General features: G+C 38.4%; 1 protein-coding gene across 2 annotated transcripts in view; it reads left to right on the top strand.

The window, feature by feature from the left end:
* Window positions 1-13,987, top strand: part of LGR4 (leucine rich repeat containing G protein-coupled receptor 4) — a 70,614-nt gene that overhangs the window by 37,919 nt on the left and 18,708 nt on the right. The window contains exons 3-4 of one of the 2 annotated variants that reach the window (XM_038137805.1): window positions 6,967-7,038; window positions 8,512-8,583. In XM_038137805.1, the coding sequence (XP_037993733.1) occupies window positions 6,967-7,038; window positions 8,512-8,583 (144 nt within the window). The remainder of the gene's footprint in view (window positions 1-6,966; window positions 7,039-8,511; window positions 8,584-13,987) is intronic. The other variant, XM_038137806.1, reaches the window with a different exon arrangement.

The following is a 13,987-nucleotide window of genomic DNA, read 5'->3' as shown; positions in this document are numbered from 1 at the left end:
GTATTTTCTGTCATCATAGTTTCATAGTACAATGCTGTGTGTTACCATGAGGAGACGTGGTGATGCCATTCCTTTAGCTCCTTTCCTCCTCTCTGCTCGGATATTTGTGTTCTTTTATTTTTTTGTTAGTACAGAGATTTTCTTGGCTAATTAGCCTTGGCAGATGTCCTGGCACAGAAATAGTAACCAGACTCCTATAAAGTTCTTTTTCCTGCCCTTCTTATATAAAAGTAAAATTCTAGATGATTCAGTTAAAATACTTGTTTTTATTTCAGCTGGAAAAAAGCTAACAGTCAACCTAAACTGAATCAAAGAATCATACTGAAAATTACCTCAGTTTCTCTAATGTCATTCATTAGAATGATAGAACCTCTGTCTTGCATGTACCCAATATGCATCTGAAGTGGTTAGAAAACCAGTAACAAAAGTTTTATTGCCAAATACATGTAGACTCAACCCACTTTCCCATTTTGCAGTGTATGGTCATTCAAAGATCCCATGCCTGGATAGCCAGTCCAATGCCAGGACAAGAGACAAGGCTGTATGAACAGACCAAAGCAACTTTGAGGATTTGCTATATCAGCAGCAGTTTTTTCACCCTCTCTTGTCTGACCATTAACATATTTCATGATCTTGGAAACCTTCTGAGCATTCGGATAGCACTATCTGCTAAAAGCACAAATCTGTAGTTAATGGAGTTGTTGCATCACAGTTGATCAAAACCAAACTTGGTGGCTTTCACCCCTGTCTCTGCTGTGCAGACTAGGTAAGTGAAATGCATTATTACCTGAGTATTGAGATGGCTATCAAGAGAAAGGTCTATCTGGCCTGTGGTAAAGCAAAGCAAAGTTACCACTACTTAGTACAAGATGTGCAAAGGCAAGTAGGGAGAGGAGAAGAATATATTTTATAAAATATATTCTACATTTTGCTTTGAAGGCAAAAGGTTACAAAATTGCTTTCTGCAACAACTCAGCATTTCTGCTGCATAGTAGATGTTAACCAGTTTTCTAGATGCCATGGTATTGTTGCTTATGTTTACAACAAATATGTCCATGTTAAAAAATTTATGCTAAAATCGGAGGGTTTTTTGCTGCAGAATACTAGCTGAGATTACAGAGACCACTTGTTTCAACAACTTGTAGTGTATAAGAATTGTTTTGTGTTATATTATTTCTTTCGGTGCAGTCTGTGGGTTCTACTTCGAGGTCTTGCCCAAATACACCTACTGCTTGAAAATGAAAGGATAGAGCACATTTTGCATGGTTGTAAATGCTTGCTTTCCTGAAAATCCATTGTAATTTATTTTCCTGTTTTTGATAGTCCATGAAAAACGTTACCATAGAGCATATTTTGTCTTCTGATAGATGCTGGTGACTCTTGCTGACAATTTAACCATAGAACTCATGAATGAGCTTTAGACTTGTTAATCAGTCTGTTTCGTTTACTTAGATATTTTAGCTTTTTAGACCAAAATGCATTTTGAAAACAAGCAATTATCCTAAAGTTCAGTATAACTTTGAGAAAGCTGTTAATGCTGGAAAGGGAGAGATCATGACAACAAGTGGAGTTGGTGCAGTTTCAGTGCTGTTGTAGTTACAGTTCTCTTTCTTCAGTCATGATGTGTCTTGGTGTAGTACTCACAATTTTATAAATAATGGTGGAGGTTGTATAATACTAAAACTGCTGCAAGAAAAGGAGGAGACAAATGCGTTTTCTATCAGCATCAGCGAAGTAAAGTATCCATTCACTTCTGTTAAATTGGTGTGAAGGAATCTGGGGTAACCTGGAGGCAATAGATTGGCTTCCCAGCAATGCAGCAGGCTGCAGCTGACAGAAGTCCCCAAGGGGACATTTGCTACTCCCAGATAAGCAAAGCCAGGTTTAGTCTGGAGACCCAGATTCCATTTCCCAGCTCCTCCTTTCTGCAGCTACTCATCTGGGCTAGGAGCTGTCTGCAGAGGCATGTGCCTTCACCAGGCAGGGCACCCACCCCTGCACAAGGCATGCAGCAAAACCCTGTATTTTCCTGCAAATTACTGTACCTCTTCTGTAGAGCTTTCAACCTTGATTAATAAATTGTAGCACATAAATAGGCATCATCTATTGAGAAAAACTGAATTCTGTTCCAAAGTGGCTGCTATTTTGGCACAGATGGAAGCTGAAGCTTTCACATTTGAGGAAACACTTGCTGGGTATCCTGGATTAACTTATCGATGAGGCATTTCCAAAGATTACTTCTCTTGTGGGAGAACTTAAAGTAAAATTCAAGTTTGTATTTGGAAAACACAGAGAACCCAGAAAAAGTGGAAGTTAGGGACAGGCATGTAAAGATAACAGAAGAGTTCGATGTAAGACAGCACAAAAAGTAGAGTTTGTGAAAGTACAGGTGGAGAAGCAGTGCAGTGTTTTCCAATGGGATGAAAATAGGTAGGTAAAAGTTGGATAGCTAAAAGTAGATGTTGGCCAGGCAGAGGAACAGTGATGGATATGGGAGGCTCAGGCTCAGCTAAACCTTGAAATAAGGAGTCTTGGCTCTTACCACAAATCAGCTAATGTAGAAGTAAAAATAATAATTCAGGTGTTTTATTATGCCATGTCAGGGTTGCAAGTCTGTGTCACTCTTTGAATTTGTTCTGTGTAGCCATTATATTTTTCTCAGAGACGAGAGACAGAAGGTTAGGAGCATATTTCCAAGAGGAAAATAAAAACCAACCCAAAATCTACAGCAAAAACATTTACTGCATTAGACTTTCAGATGGATGGAAGGAGAAGAGGAAACTCTTTGCTCAAGGATCCAAGAGTTCACTGCCATCTGGGATGCAACACAAGAAGAGATGTTTCCAAGAGGTTTTATTGCGTCCTGTCATAATAAGAGTGATGCTTTTAATTGTTACAGGCAAAAATCTATCCTTGGAACACTGCCCCTGACTTTTGGAGCCACACCAGTGGTTACTTGGCTTGGTTAACATGCAGCTGGGCTGCCAGACTCGTAATTGCACAAGTTTTAATTTCCCAAAGGAGAGAAAACCGTATTAGCTGCAGCTCAGTGCAAGAACCTAGGCTTGGTGTGTACTCTGGGAATGAGACACCATGAAAGGCTAGTCTTCAGCTGCATTGCATCCTGATACCTGTAATAAGCAGGTGTTTTCCTCATCTGGACATTATTTACTGGGTCACTAAAATAATGATTAAATGATATTGCTCACCTCTCTATGACAGGCTAGCAGAAGGATTTTGTTCTCCGTGTGTCCTGTTCTGTTATCCTGCTATGCTGAAATTGAATCTGTAAATTTGAATTTGCTGAAATTTACCATTAAAACACTCAATATTTATTTTTAAAGTAAAAATAAAAGACTACAAGATTCAATGCTAAGCAGTTACAAGAAAAATACCTACTGTGGTCATACATTACATCTGTGACTCCACTGGAGAAACCTCCAAGGTTTAATTCCAGCTAGAATTAATAATAATAATAGCTGCATTCCTTGGCAGAGTCTCCAAACAAGGAGAGCCAGGATAGAGTTAGCAGAGGAACTCATGGTCAGTGTGATACACATTTATACTTCAGATGATGCCTGCTGCTGTGTCTGTGCTTTGGGAAGTAAAAGATAGCAAAGTTTTTTGTGGCCTTATAGCATGGCAGGGCACTTTACATTTGTCTGTTTAATTTTTACTGTCTTTGTGGGTGAATCTGTTCTGCAGCCTGCTGCCTTTTAGAGAAAGAGCTCTAATTAATGGTGATGTACTGTGGTTCAGTGGCAACAGGTGGATTTCAGACTAGATATCTGTAACCATTTCCATTCAGAATGAGGGGAAGGATAGGCACTCAGCCCTTGATAGTGTAAATGTGAGGCTGCCTTAAGATGCTGCTTTGTGACAATGTGAAATTGTCCCACCATAGAGCAGGAATTTCCAGGGCTGTTCTCGAGCAGGATAGTGAGTCTTGCTGCAAGGAGATGAAAGTTGTGTATTTTCTGTTGTGCTAGAGTTTTCGCCTTGGTAAAACTGTGATTTCCCTTAGCCCATTTACACATGCATGTGCGTGAGTGAGACAGAAGCAGAGATGCTTTTACATTATTTAATAATAAATATTTTTAAGACTTGCTGAAAGAAGGTAACATGGAAAACCTGACTGGATGATTTCAATGACAATTTATAATGCTGTACGTGTACTATACTGTATGCTATTTATTTTTCACTTCTCTCTTTAAAATGAACCTGGTTGTGTAAAGAGCAACATTTCCATCCTTCCAGCTGCTGCACGGGGAATGTGTTGAGAGCAGTGTGTGATATACTGATCTTTGCCTGCTTGGGAGCTGCCCTTGGAACCTCCTCATGAGCAGCTCCGGAAGGCTAGGATGTGAATTAAAAATGTGTATTTGGCAAACTGATGAGTAAAGCCTGGAACACTGCCAGATAGTGGAGAAATGGAAATGTAATTGATCACAAAGGTTGGGGTTTTTCTGTTGGTTGGTTGGAAAAAGACTGAAGAAGCAGGAGCTTCCTTGAGGAAAGCAGAGTCCTGCTATTTGAAGTCATGCAAGTGTTGCTCTGGCTCAGCTGTCATTTGTTCCCAGTGCTCTCTAGGTTGCTGTTAGTGCTACTCAGGTTGAGGGAGACTATGCAACTATTTAGTTCAGCTTTTTTAAAGCTAAAGTAACAATCCCCAGTCTCTTTGGGAGAGGGAGAAGATGCCTGACAAGCCTCACACGCAGCAGATTAATGGGGAGCCTTGGCAGAGCTGCAGCCAGAGCTGCCTGACACATTTACCAGGGCTGCCACTCCTTGAGTTGTGTAATATGTAATCATAGTCATGTTTGCATGCAAAATGATGAGATGCAACAGCCTCAGTTGAATTTTGTGTGATTTAAGGATTTCTATTATGCTGTTTCAAACACATTTTAACATAAACAGCTTACTGGTGTTTTGCAGCTTACTGGCTCTGCTGTAGAGACACCCAGCATGTTTCATCAGTACTTCTTTCTGTTTACAGTGAACTTATAAATAAATTATTAGGAGGAAAGACATGAAATATTGCAAACCTCCTCCACATCCCCCCAGATAAAGTTAATCAGTTGATTTGGACAGCTACTGACAACACAATGAATTTTAGGGGACTGTTCAGTTGCCATCTGGAAACTTCCATTAATGTTAAAAATTTGAAGTTTTTGAAAAATCATGTCCCAGCTCTGAAATTCTGAGGTTGCTTGCAGACAGGAGATTTCAAGAATAAGCATAGCTAGATTCTTCTTATTTTCCTTCTAGTTTCAGAGCTGTTTGATTATACTCAAGCATGCAGACAAACTTTTCTCGGCAGTCAGCAGATGAGGATGTTTTTTAACATGCTTGTAGTGATGCCAGAACAATAGCAGTTGGGGGGTGTGTGAAAATACCAGGACTAGAACCCAAAATCCACCTTAATCTACTCTTAAGCAAGAGTAACACAGTTTTCTAAGAACAAGTAGCATCTTCTGCTGTCGCCTTCTTGTTCATGAAGGTGTTCTTGTCCTCTTCTCCCTTGGTTTATAAATATAACCATCTGCATTTGAGAAATAGATTTAATATAGATAACTAGCATCCTCTCTCTCAGGCAGCATTTTATTAAGTCACTAATTCTGTTGCAAGCAGATTTGTGTAAGCATTAAGTGATTTGGTAATCTCTTTTATGCAGTTAGAGAAGGAGATAAAAATGTGATAACATTGCTATGTTCTGGCAAGCTGATCCTTTAGGTGTTGCTCTTGTTATTTCCTTTGTTTGCCTCTTTGAAATAATATTTTCCCTTTGCTGTGTCTGGCTTGCTTCACAGTGCCTTGTAACAGCAGAGGTGGGTTTTGATATTCTGTAACCTTTGTTAAAGCATGTTGATTGTTTTTTAATTATTAACACTTACTGGATTGTACGTAGTATTTCCGTGGGTGATTTCATTGCACAGCCTTGTCCAACATTGCTTTCGCTTATCTGGGATATGAAACCCATGTCTAAAACCAAATACTTTGGCTGAAACTTTTGCATCTTTTGTCAGTCATGGATTACCAGGTGTTTTGCATTATTGTCTTTACCCTTGATGGAATACAGCTCAACCAAAGCTGCACTGCACAGATCTGCTGGGCAGGGGAGAGGTAAAACGTTGACGAAGAGGAGTGGGGGAAGGGGGAACGTTTGGAAGCAGCTATTTTGGCTGCTGCTTCTGCTTTCCTGCTTTGTATTCTGCACCATCTCCCGTCTCGATTGCTTCTAATATCACATTGATCTTAATAATTTACTTTGTGTTAATGTCTAGCAGTCTAGATTTGAAACCAGTCACATTTTGAGAGAGAGTATATGCCTGAGAATCCTGTTCCATTTCTTCCTGCCCCAAAAGAGTTTCCTTTCTTCAACAGTTCCTCCATATAGCTGACCAGAAAGATGAAATATTGCCAATATTATGTCTTGGTCATATCAGCAGGTGTCCTGTCAATTGTCAACACTGGGTGAACATACCACTTGCGTGTGAATATTGTTTTCGTATTTGGGATTTTCATAGAGACTTCTGCTGCTTTGCTGTAGCATCTAGCATCTGTTTTTACTTAACTTCATACTTCCTTTAGAAACTGCTGTTTAGATTAAAAATATATGGCTACCAGAGCCTGTTTCAGTGGAGCAATGCTGAAAGCCAGAGGATTATGTTGGTAAGTGCACTTTCAAACCTAGTACCATAAGAAGGTTCTTCATCGTTCTAAGGTGTGCTTTTTCTAGCACATTTGCAAAAGAGTATCCATGAGGCTGAGTAATGCATCCTCATTGTTAAAAATGTGCTGTAAGTAAAATAACTGTTACAAACTTGGAAGATTGTGAATGTAGTGTAATTGAATGCAAAATGCATAATTGCTTGCAAGATTTGATATTGCAGTGATTTTCCTTGTTAGATGGTTGTAGAAGTACTGTATTTTGTGACTGAAATTATTATTGCAATTTTTTTCCAGGCGACTGGCTGGCAATGACCTTACTTTTATCCATCCAAAGGCCTTGTCCGGGTTGAAAGAACTCAAAGTTCTGTAAGTAATTGGGGTTTAGAGCTTCATAGCTTGCTCTATGCTTTCTTAGTGCATAGCCAGACTGTTTACTGGTAGGTGGAGGAAATTTTTTTGCCCTCTGTCCTCCTAAAGTAGAACTCTCCTACTTTTTTTTTTTTTTTTTTCATTACAAAGCCTGCTGGATGTGGTCAAGATGACAGTGATGAACTTGACTAAACTATAATTACTGTATTTTATTAGAACACATATTTGTTTCTGAAGTATATCTTGCAGCGGAAGAATCAGAGGAAAAATCCTAAAAAGGACATGTAAGCTCTTATTGTTCTCCACACCTTCAGCCTACTCTGTCAGGTACCTGACATTATCAGGTGGTACTATACTTTAAGGTTTAATACACAGTTTGACTTATTCCCTACTGGCAAATAGAAAAAATTGCTATAGCTTGATGCTTCTCTAGGTGTAAATGGCTTACTATAAAAAAAAAAAATCTTTTGTTTTTCCTTCTGAAATAAGAGTTTTTATGGCAGTTGTTTTTCCATAGCTAAGGATAAAAAAAGCTTTTTGTTGTTTAAGGTTTTAAAAAACTGTTTGAAAACTGCAGTGTTTCTGATGATGTAAATACTTCCAAATGCTAGCAGGGTAATAGGTAGTTAATTAAAGAGGAATTAAAAAAAATAGCAGACCTTGAGGTTTTAAAGAAAAAAACCACAGACACTATTACCAGGGTACAGATTAGGGAGTTACCCATTTGCAATACCATTTAATACAATATGCTGTAAATTGAATGCAAAGTGTCAAAACTCTTGAAGACATATCCATTGCAATACTAACACTGGAGGTGCCTGAAATTCTGGCAGTTCTTGGAAAAATGTAGGACGTGGGTCTTAATTAAAAGCTGTGACTTGAATTTTTACCCTAGTATGCACCAAAACTGACTAAGATTTTACAAGGTCATTTACATTCTCTCTATAAAAGAGCTCACATGATGTGCATTGTCCTATAAGAGAATTTTGAAGAAACCCACAACAGTATAGCTTAATTCAGCTTGGCCCAGTGGTGCTTTGTTTTGAGCACACTTCATAAATTAGGTTGTTGATGGATTGTGTATTGATGCAACTTCAGGAAAAATAGAGGTTCTTGTGTTTTCTGGCATGTGTAAGATAATTCCACAAGACAATAACATATCTCTTGTAGCAAATTTGTCCTAGTGTTAAGTTGTTTAATCTCTTCAGTGAGTTCCCAAGGGAATTTCAGCATATTGTGTCACAGCTTGTTCTCTGCAAATTAATACTGTTAATGAATGAATTGTAAATAAAACTGAAATAGACCATTGTTTCATTGTTGCCTTTGGACATCTGGTCTTGAGAATTCTACATGCCTTTATATACACTAGAAATCTGGGAAACCATAACAGGACTATGGGCTTTTGTTACCTCTAGCTTTGATAAAGATGATTGTCCAATTCTACTTTATTAACACAGTAGATTTTTACAGAACCCTCCAGAACAATCAGCTGAAGACCGTACCTAATGAGGCCATCAGAGGATTGAGCAGCTTGCAGTCCTTGTAAGTTGCCTTACTTTGCTTTTGGTTTGGGATTGCTCTCCAAGTTACACTTTCAGTCACTCTGTCACCTTTGCTTCATTCTATGGAGTTATGAACTATAATAATGTATGTGTCATAATGTACCTGGAGTTTCTGAAAGTGCAATTGCAACTGGAACAAAGTTTCACAATTAAAATTCATGAGGAATTTTATTTGTCATCTTTGGTGGAGTGACCCAAATGCAAACTCTTTCAAAACTCCAACACCAGGTATAAGATTGCTGTGCGAATGCAGCGGTGATGTAGTTAAACTCTGAACCCTCTTGCACATCCTAGGCTATTTGAGCAATTCTTAAATGTTGTGTAAAAATGAATGATGCCCAAACCTGTTGTATCCAGAGCAGGAAAAGGGATTTCTGGGAAGAAGTATAACTTGAGACATGCAGAGTATTGGTTTTACAGGAAGGTGTTGAAATCTCACAGACAGTTATGAATACCTCAGCCTTTATTGCCAGTTGCACATAAGGCATTTCATATGTGCTTATCCTATCTCATGGCTTACTATGTTTTATAAAGCATCTTAATCAGACCTTAATAGTTAGTTACAGCTCTCTAGGTGGTAGATACCTATCACTGTGGGGAGGAGGAGGTGGGAGGGGCTGCAAAATATTTCCTCCTTCCCACTTACCTCCAGAGAGAGAGGGGGAGAGAGAGTGTAAATTATCTATTCTCACTGTGCCAAAGTTCAGGTTTCTGGCCCAAGACCCTGTTTCTTTCAGATTATGGATTTTTGAAAAAAAAAATCCATTTTTCAAAGTAGATTTGCAAACTATTGCACAACTTAAGCAAAAGTGCTTTTCTGCATTCCCTAATCTTGGATCTTGGCCCTGCTTGTTGCAGCTGCTTGGATATTCCAGTAAGCAGGAAATTCAGTGTCCACATTTCACTCTTGTTTTAGCATGTGCATGGAAGAGAAAATACCTTTACATTTTAGTAAAAATGTTTGTCTACAAATAATCTATTTCATTTTCAGTGAACATTCTTTTTTTCTATACTTATTTACAGTAATGTTTGTTCTCTAATTAAAGTTTTAAATATTAAATCTCCAGTTGCTGGAGATGATAATTTGATGATAATTTTATATGCAAAAGGGAAGGAACAAAATTTAAGAGAGAAAATAATGAATGTATAAATTATGTCATTATCTGTTTTTTTTAAAAATCATATGTTTTTAAATATTTTTGGAAAGATGACTATGTTAGAGTTATTTTTAAAAAAGCAAACATTTTAATTTTGAAAAAATGATGATTATGTAAGATTGTATAATGTAATTATTATAATCACTTGACCAAAACATCCTTGCAATTAAGATATAAGAGTAACAGTTTAAAATGTGGCGAGATTTCCCTTTCTAGGAGCTTCATTGTTCAAGGGCAAATGATAAAATGTATCAATTTTAGGATGGTGAAAAATAAGGAAATTAGGTTTGAAAGTAGTAGCAAGCTTCTTGTTACTTCTTTTTCTGAGGAAAAGCAAATTGAGATTTCCTGTTAGCCATTGGAAATATGGTGGGCAAGTCCAGTCTGGAAGTCGCTGGTATCAGAGTCACAGACAGTTCTGAGCTGGAAGGATCACTACATCCAGCACTCTTCTGAATGGTCAGGGAATTGAACTAATGAATAAATGAGTTACACAGGGATTGGAGCCATGACCTTGGTGGTATCAGCCCCATGCTCTAACCAGCCGAGCTCATCTGAAGCTCAGGAGGATTTTATCTTGGGCTTTTTTTTTTTCCATCCACTGACGTGACTCAGCTTTTGATTTGTAATTTGTTAGAAATGGGCAGGAATTTGAGAATAAATTGTGTTTTGAGACAAGTGTAGTGAGAGATCAAAAGCAGTTTTTCTATGCAATTTGTTTACTTCACCAGAATGCATTTTCTCTGATTTTAATGAATTTCAGGAAAACTTTGTTAGCATTATTCATGCATAATTACACTGGTTATGCATATCTCCTAGTAATGCAGATAGCACCTTCTGGCAAAGGAATTTAAGAGTGGTCCTCTGAATTTTGTGTCTGAACATGGAAACATAAGTGTCAGCATCCTGCTTTATTGTATAAAGAAAAAGGAAAAAAGTGCTTTATTCCCCTCCCTAAGGAATTTTTGTTAATTCAGATCTCCCAATTTGCTGCAAGCTTCTTTTAAAACAAATAATTAATTGCAGAATATGTTAGAAAAACCTGCTTCTACTCTTCTATATGATCTCCATCCCAAACCTGCAAGTTTAAACATTGCTGAACTGTCCCTCTTTTGGCAGTTTTGCAGTTTGCTCTGAAGTATGGTTCAGGGGTATTTTTTTCCTTGGTCAAGGCATAAATTACTTTCCTCAAAACTTTATAGTATATTGATAATAATTTCATTTTAAGCGCCTTTACAAGTGTTTTTTGTCTTAATGTGCTCCATTTTTTAGCTTCATAGGAAGGCAGTTGTCACAATGTGGTATGCATTAACAGACTCAGTAAACATACCTGGGTGGAAATAAAGAAGATGGATGTAGGGGCATTGTGGTCTGTAGTGTTTATATTACAGCTGGTGAGTAGCCAGCCTGGTTCAGAATACTGAATGGCAACTTTTTTTTTTTTCCCTGTTTGCATTGAATATTTTTTCCCAGTTCTGGCCTGCAAAAGAGAGTTAGAATAGGACTCTTTATATGGAGATGAAATTTAGCAAAATTAAGGAGTTGTACTGAGTGGAAGCTTGCTGTGTAGCGCCCCAGAAAAGTTTATCTGGCAGGATGTGTGCTCACGTTGCAGGATGCTGTGATAGGTGTGGCTGTGGGACAGCTCTACCGAGGGAGAAGCCACTGTTTGTCCAGCTTGTGCCTCTTTCAGTATCAGAACAACCTGACAAAGAGCTTCACAAATGTAAACAATAGTTACTGCAAAGCATCAACAGCATGTTTTTGTTACTATGAGGCCATGAAGTACCTTGTGTTTTAGGTCTGGAGATGGTGTTGGTAAGGTTTGTGGGCAGTCCCAGGGTGACACAGAGAGCAGGAGATGCAGCAGCACAGTGGTGGAGCTGCTTCCTGGGAACCACCAGGAAGCCATTGAGGAAAGTCTCTCCTCTAAGTGCCTTGGCATATTTGACTGTGATGATTTATTTTGTATTTATTCTTGACTTTGACCCAGAATCTGGGGATTTGTAAAATGGGAATGTGAACTGCAGCAATCTTTAGAGGTGCTCTGATTGACCACAGAAACCCAGCTACATAGTACTAGTAGGAATATTCTGGTACAATCCCCAGTGCATGACAAATATTGGAATTACACTATTTAAACAAAGACTTTCAGATACTTTACAAAGGAAAACTTTATTCCACTTGAATAAAAAACCCACAAACCTAATTGCCACTGTACATTTGCCATCAAACCCAGGAGTCTTCTTAAAGCCTGTCAGTATCTGCTAATGTATTAGGTATGATTTATTGTAATTGTAGTCCCAGCACATGTGCACACTTGTCCACATGAAGGGAACACTAGAGCATTCTGCAGCAGCAGTTGAAAGCACTGCAGCTTCGCGTTCTGCCAGATTCCCAAACTGTGGGATTTGGGATCCTGCCAGCATGATACTGAGCTGTGATAGCTCCTGCCTCTCCTGCTGTGTGGGTGTTCACCTGAGCTGCACGGTGAGTGTCTCCATGCCTGTGGTCAGCAGGCATTTTCTGCACTACCTGCTGACACTTCTGGCTCCCTGAACAGCCTGATCTGTTCAGCAGGACCGTAACCAGTTCTTCAGTCTGCTTCCCTATCTTAGGAGGCTGGAGCAGCCTTGAGGCAGGATAAGGCAGGAGGCATGAATGTGCTGAACTGGCATGGGATAATGTTTTCTGGGAGTGGGAATCATCTCAACCCAGGTGGGAAAGATTGGGGTCCTGATGTAGAACTGAAAGGAATGAGAGCAGAATCATGCTATGGAGGGTAAAATGTATGGTAAAAGCATGGGACAGAGAATGGAGGCATATGTCAATCATATTAAAAAATATAAAGATGACTGAAATATTTTTGATTATAAATTATTTTAATATGTCTCGTTATAAATTAATATAAATTTAAATTATTATAAATAAATTCAGACATATTTAAAATTTATGCTATAGCACATATCAGCTGCAGTCTTGAACTTCAAGGTTTTTTTGTATTTTTGTATTTTAGGAAGGGTTCCTTACACAGATCAAGTTAGTAGCTGTCTTTATTTTAAAAGTCAAATCTAGAAACATTCTGCTGGTAATGAAACTGCCCGATTTTAAGCCATAGTTCATGCTGCTGACAATTTCAGTATCATAAACCATAAACACAAAATGTGTCAGAAGGGAAGATCCCTGAATTTGGAGAGAACAATGCAAATATAATCTTATATCAAAAAATACATAGTTCTGCTGTCTTCTTCTTAAAGAGTGCTTTAGGGCTCCATTTGATAATTGTGTGATTCTGCATTATAGTTTGGAAGGACAGGACATGTCTGTAGGGACGGTAGTGTCTGGGAGGCTGTGGAAGGTGCTCATCAACAGCAATGATTAGATGAAGTTAAGAAGCTTTAAATGGTGTTATATGTAGCATGCACCCCTTACTGTGGCTGGTGTCTTTTCAGCTAAGCACCTTTTAATGATTTGTCTTCAGATGTTTTCTAGTTTCCTGCTTTGCTGTTACTAAGGGATTAAAGGACATCAGCCCTCAGATTTAGTCTGTGTTAAGATATGGGATTAATCAGAATGAGAATGGAAGAAATTGACGCATTTCCTCTTCAACCTGCAAAACCACTACAGACTTAAATACACTGAATATATTTTTGTTACTTGAATGTTTAGAGTTAAGAATGTATAAGAACTCTTCTGAGCACATCTGTGCTGAAAAATCTTTAAATATACTGCTTTGTATACTTCACATATTTTTCTATGTCATCTTTACCTTTAGAAGGTGTTCTGGTTTTATTGAAAGTGGGGTGGGTTTTTTTGTGAACTTCAGAAATTTCTGGCATTATTCTAGCTTTTTTTTTAACTGTCTGGGCTTGCTTAAGGAATTGCTAAGTTTAAATAAAATCAGGGAATTATTTAGAAATTGAATGATCAGAAACTTAAGTGCAATGGTGAAAGTTAAATGGCATGTAGGCAGAATTAGCTGAATCCTCTGTGGGGACTTGGCAGCAAACTGTGACCTTTGACTGGTACCATGTGAACAGATGAGGAGAAACAGTTGTGCTGGCCCATCAGTACTAGTGATGGAAACAGCTTCAGCATGTATCACTAGTTTGAGGGCTGCTGTAAATTTCTCTTTGAATCAAGCAAATCCTTGTGTGGATGTTCTCAACACACAGTGCGCAGAGAGCCACTGCTTGATGCAGTGAGCAAACTCTCGAGTGTTCTAAA

This window comes from Motacilla alba, chromosome 5 (assembly GCF_015832195.1).
Source record: "Motacilla alba alba isolate MOTALB_02 chromosome 5, Motacilla_alba_V1.0_pri, whole genome shotgun sequence".
NCBI lineage: Eukaryota > Metazoa > Chordata > Aves > Passeriformes > Motacillidae > Motacilla > Motacilla alba.
This window is presented reverse-complemented; position numbering and strand designations above follow the sequence as displayed.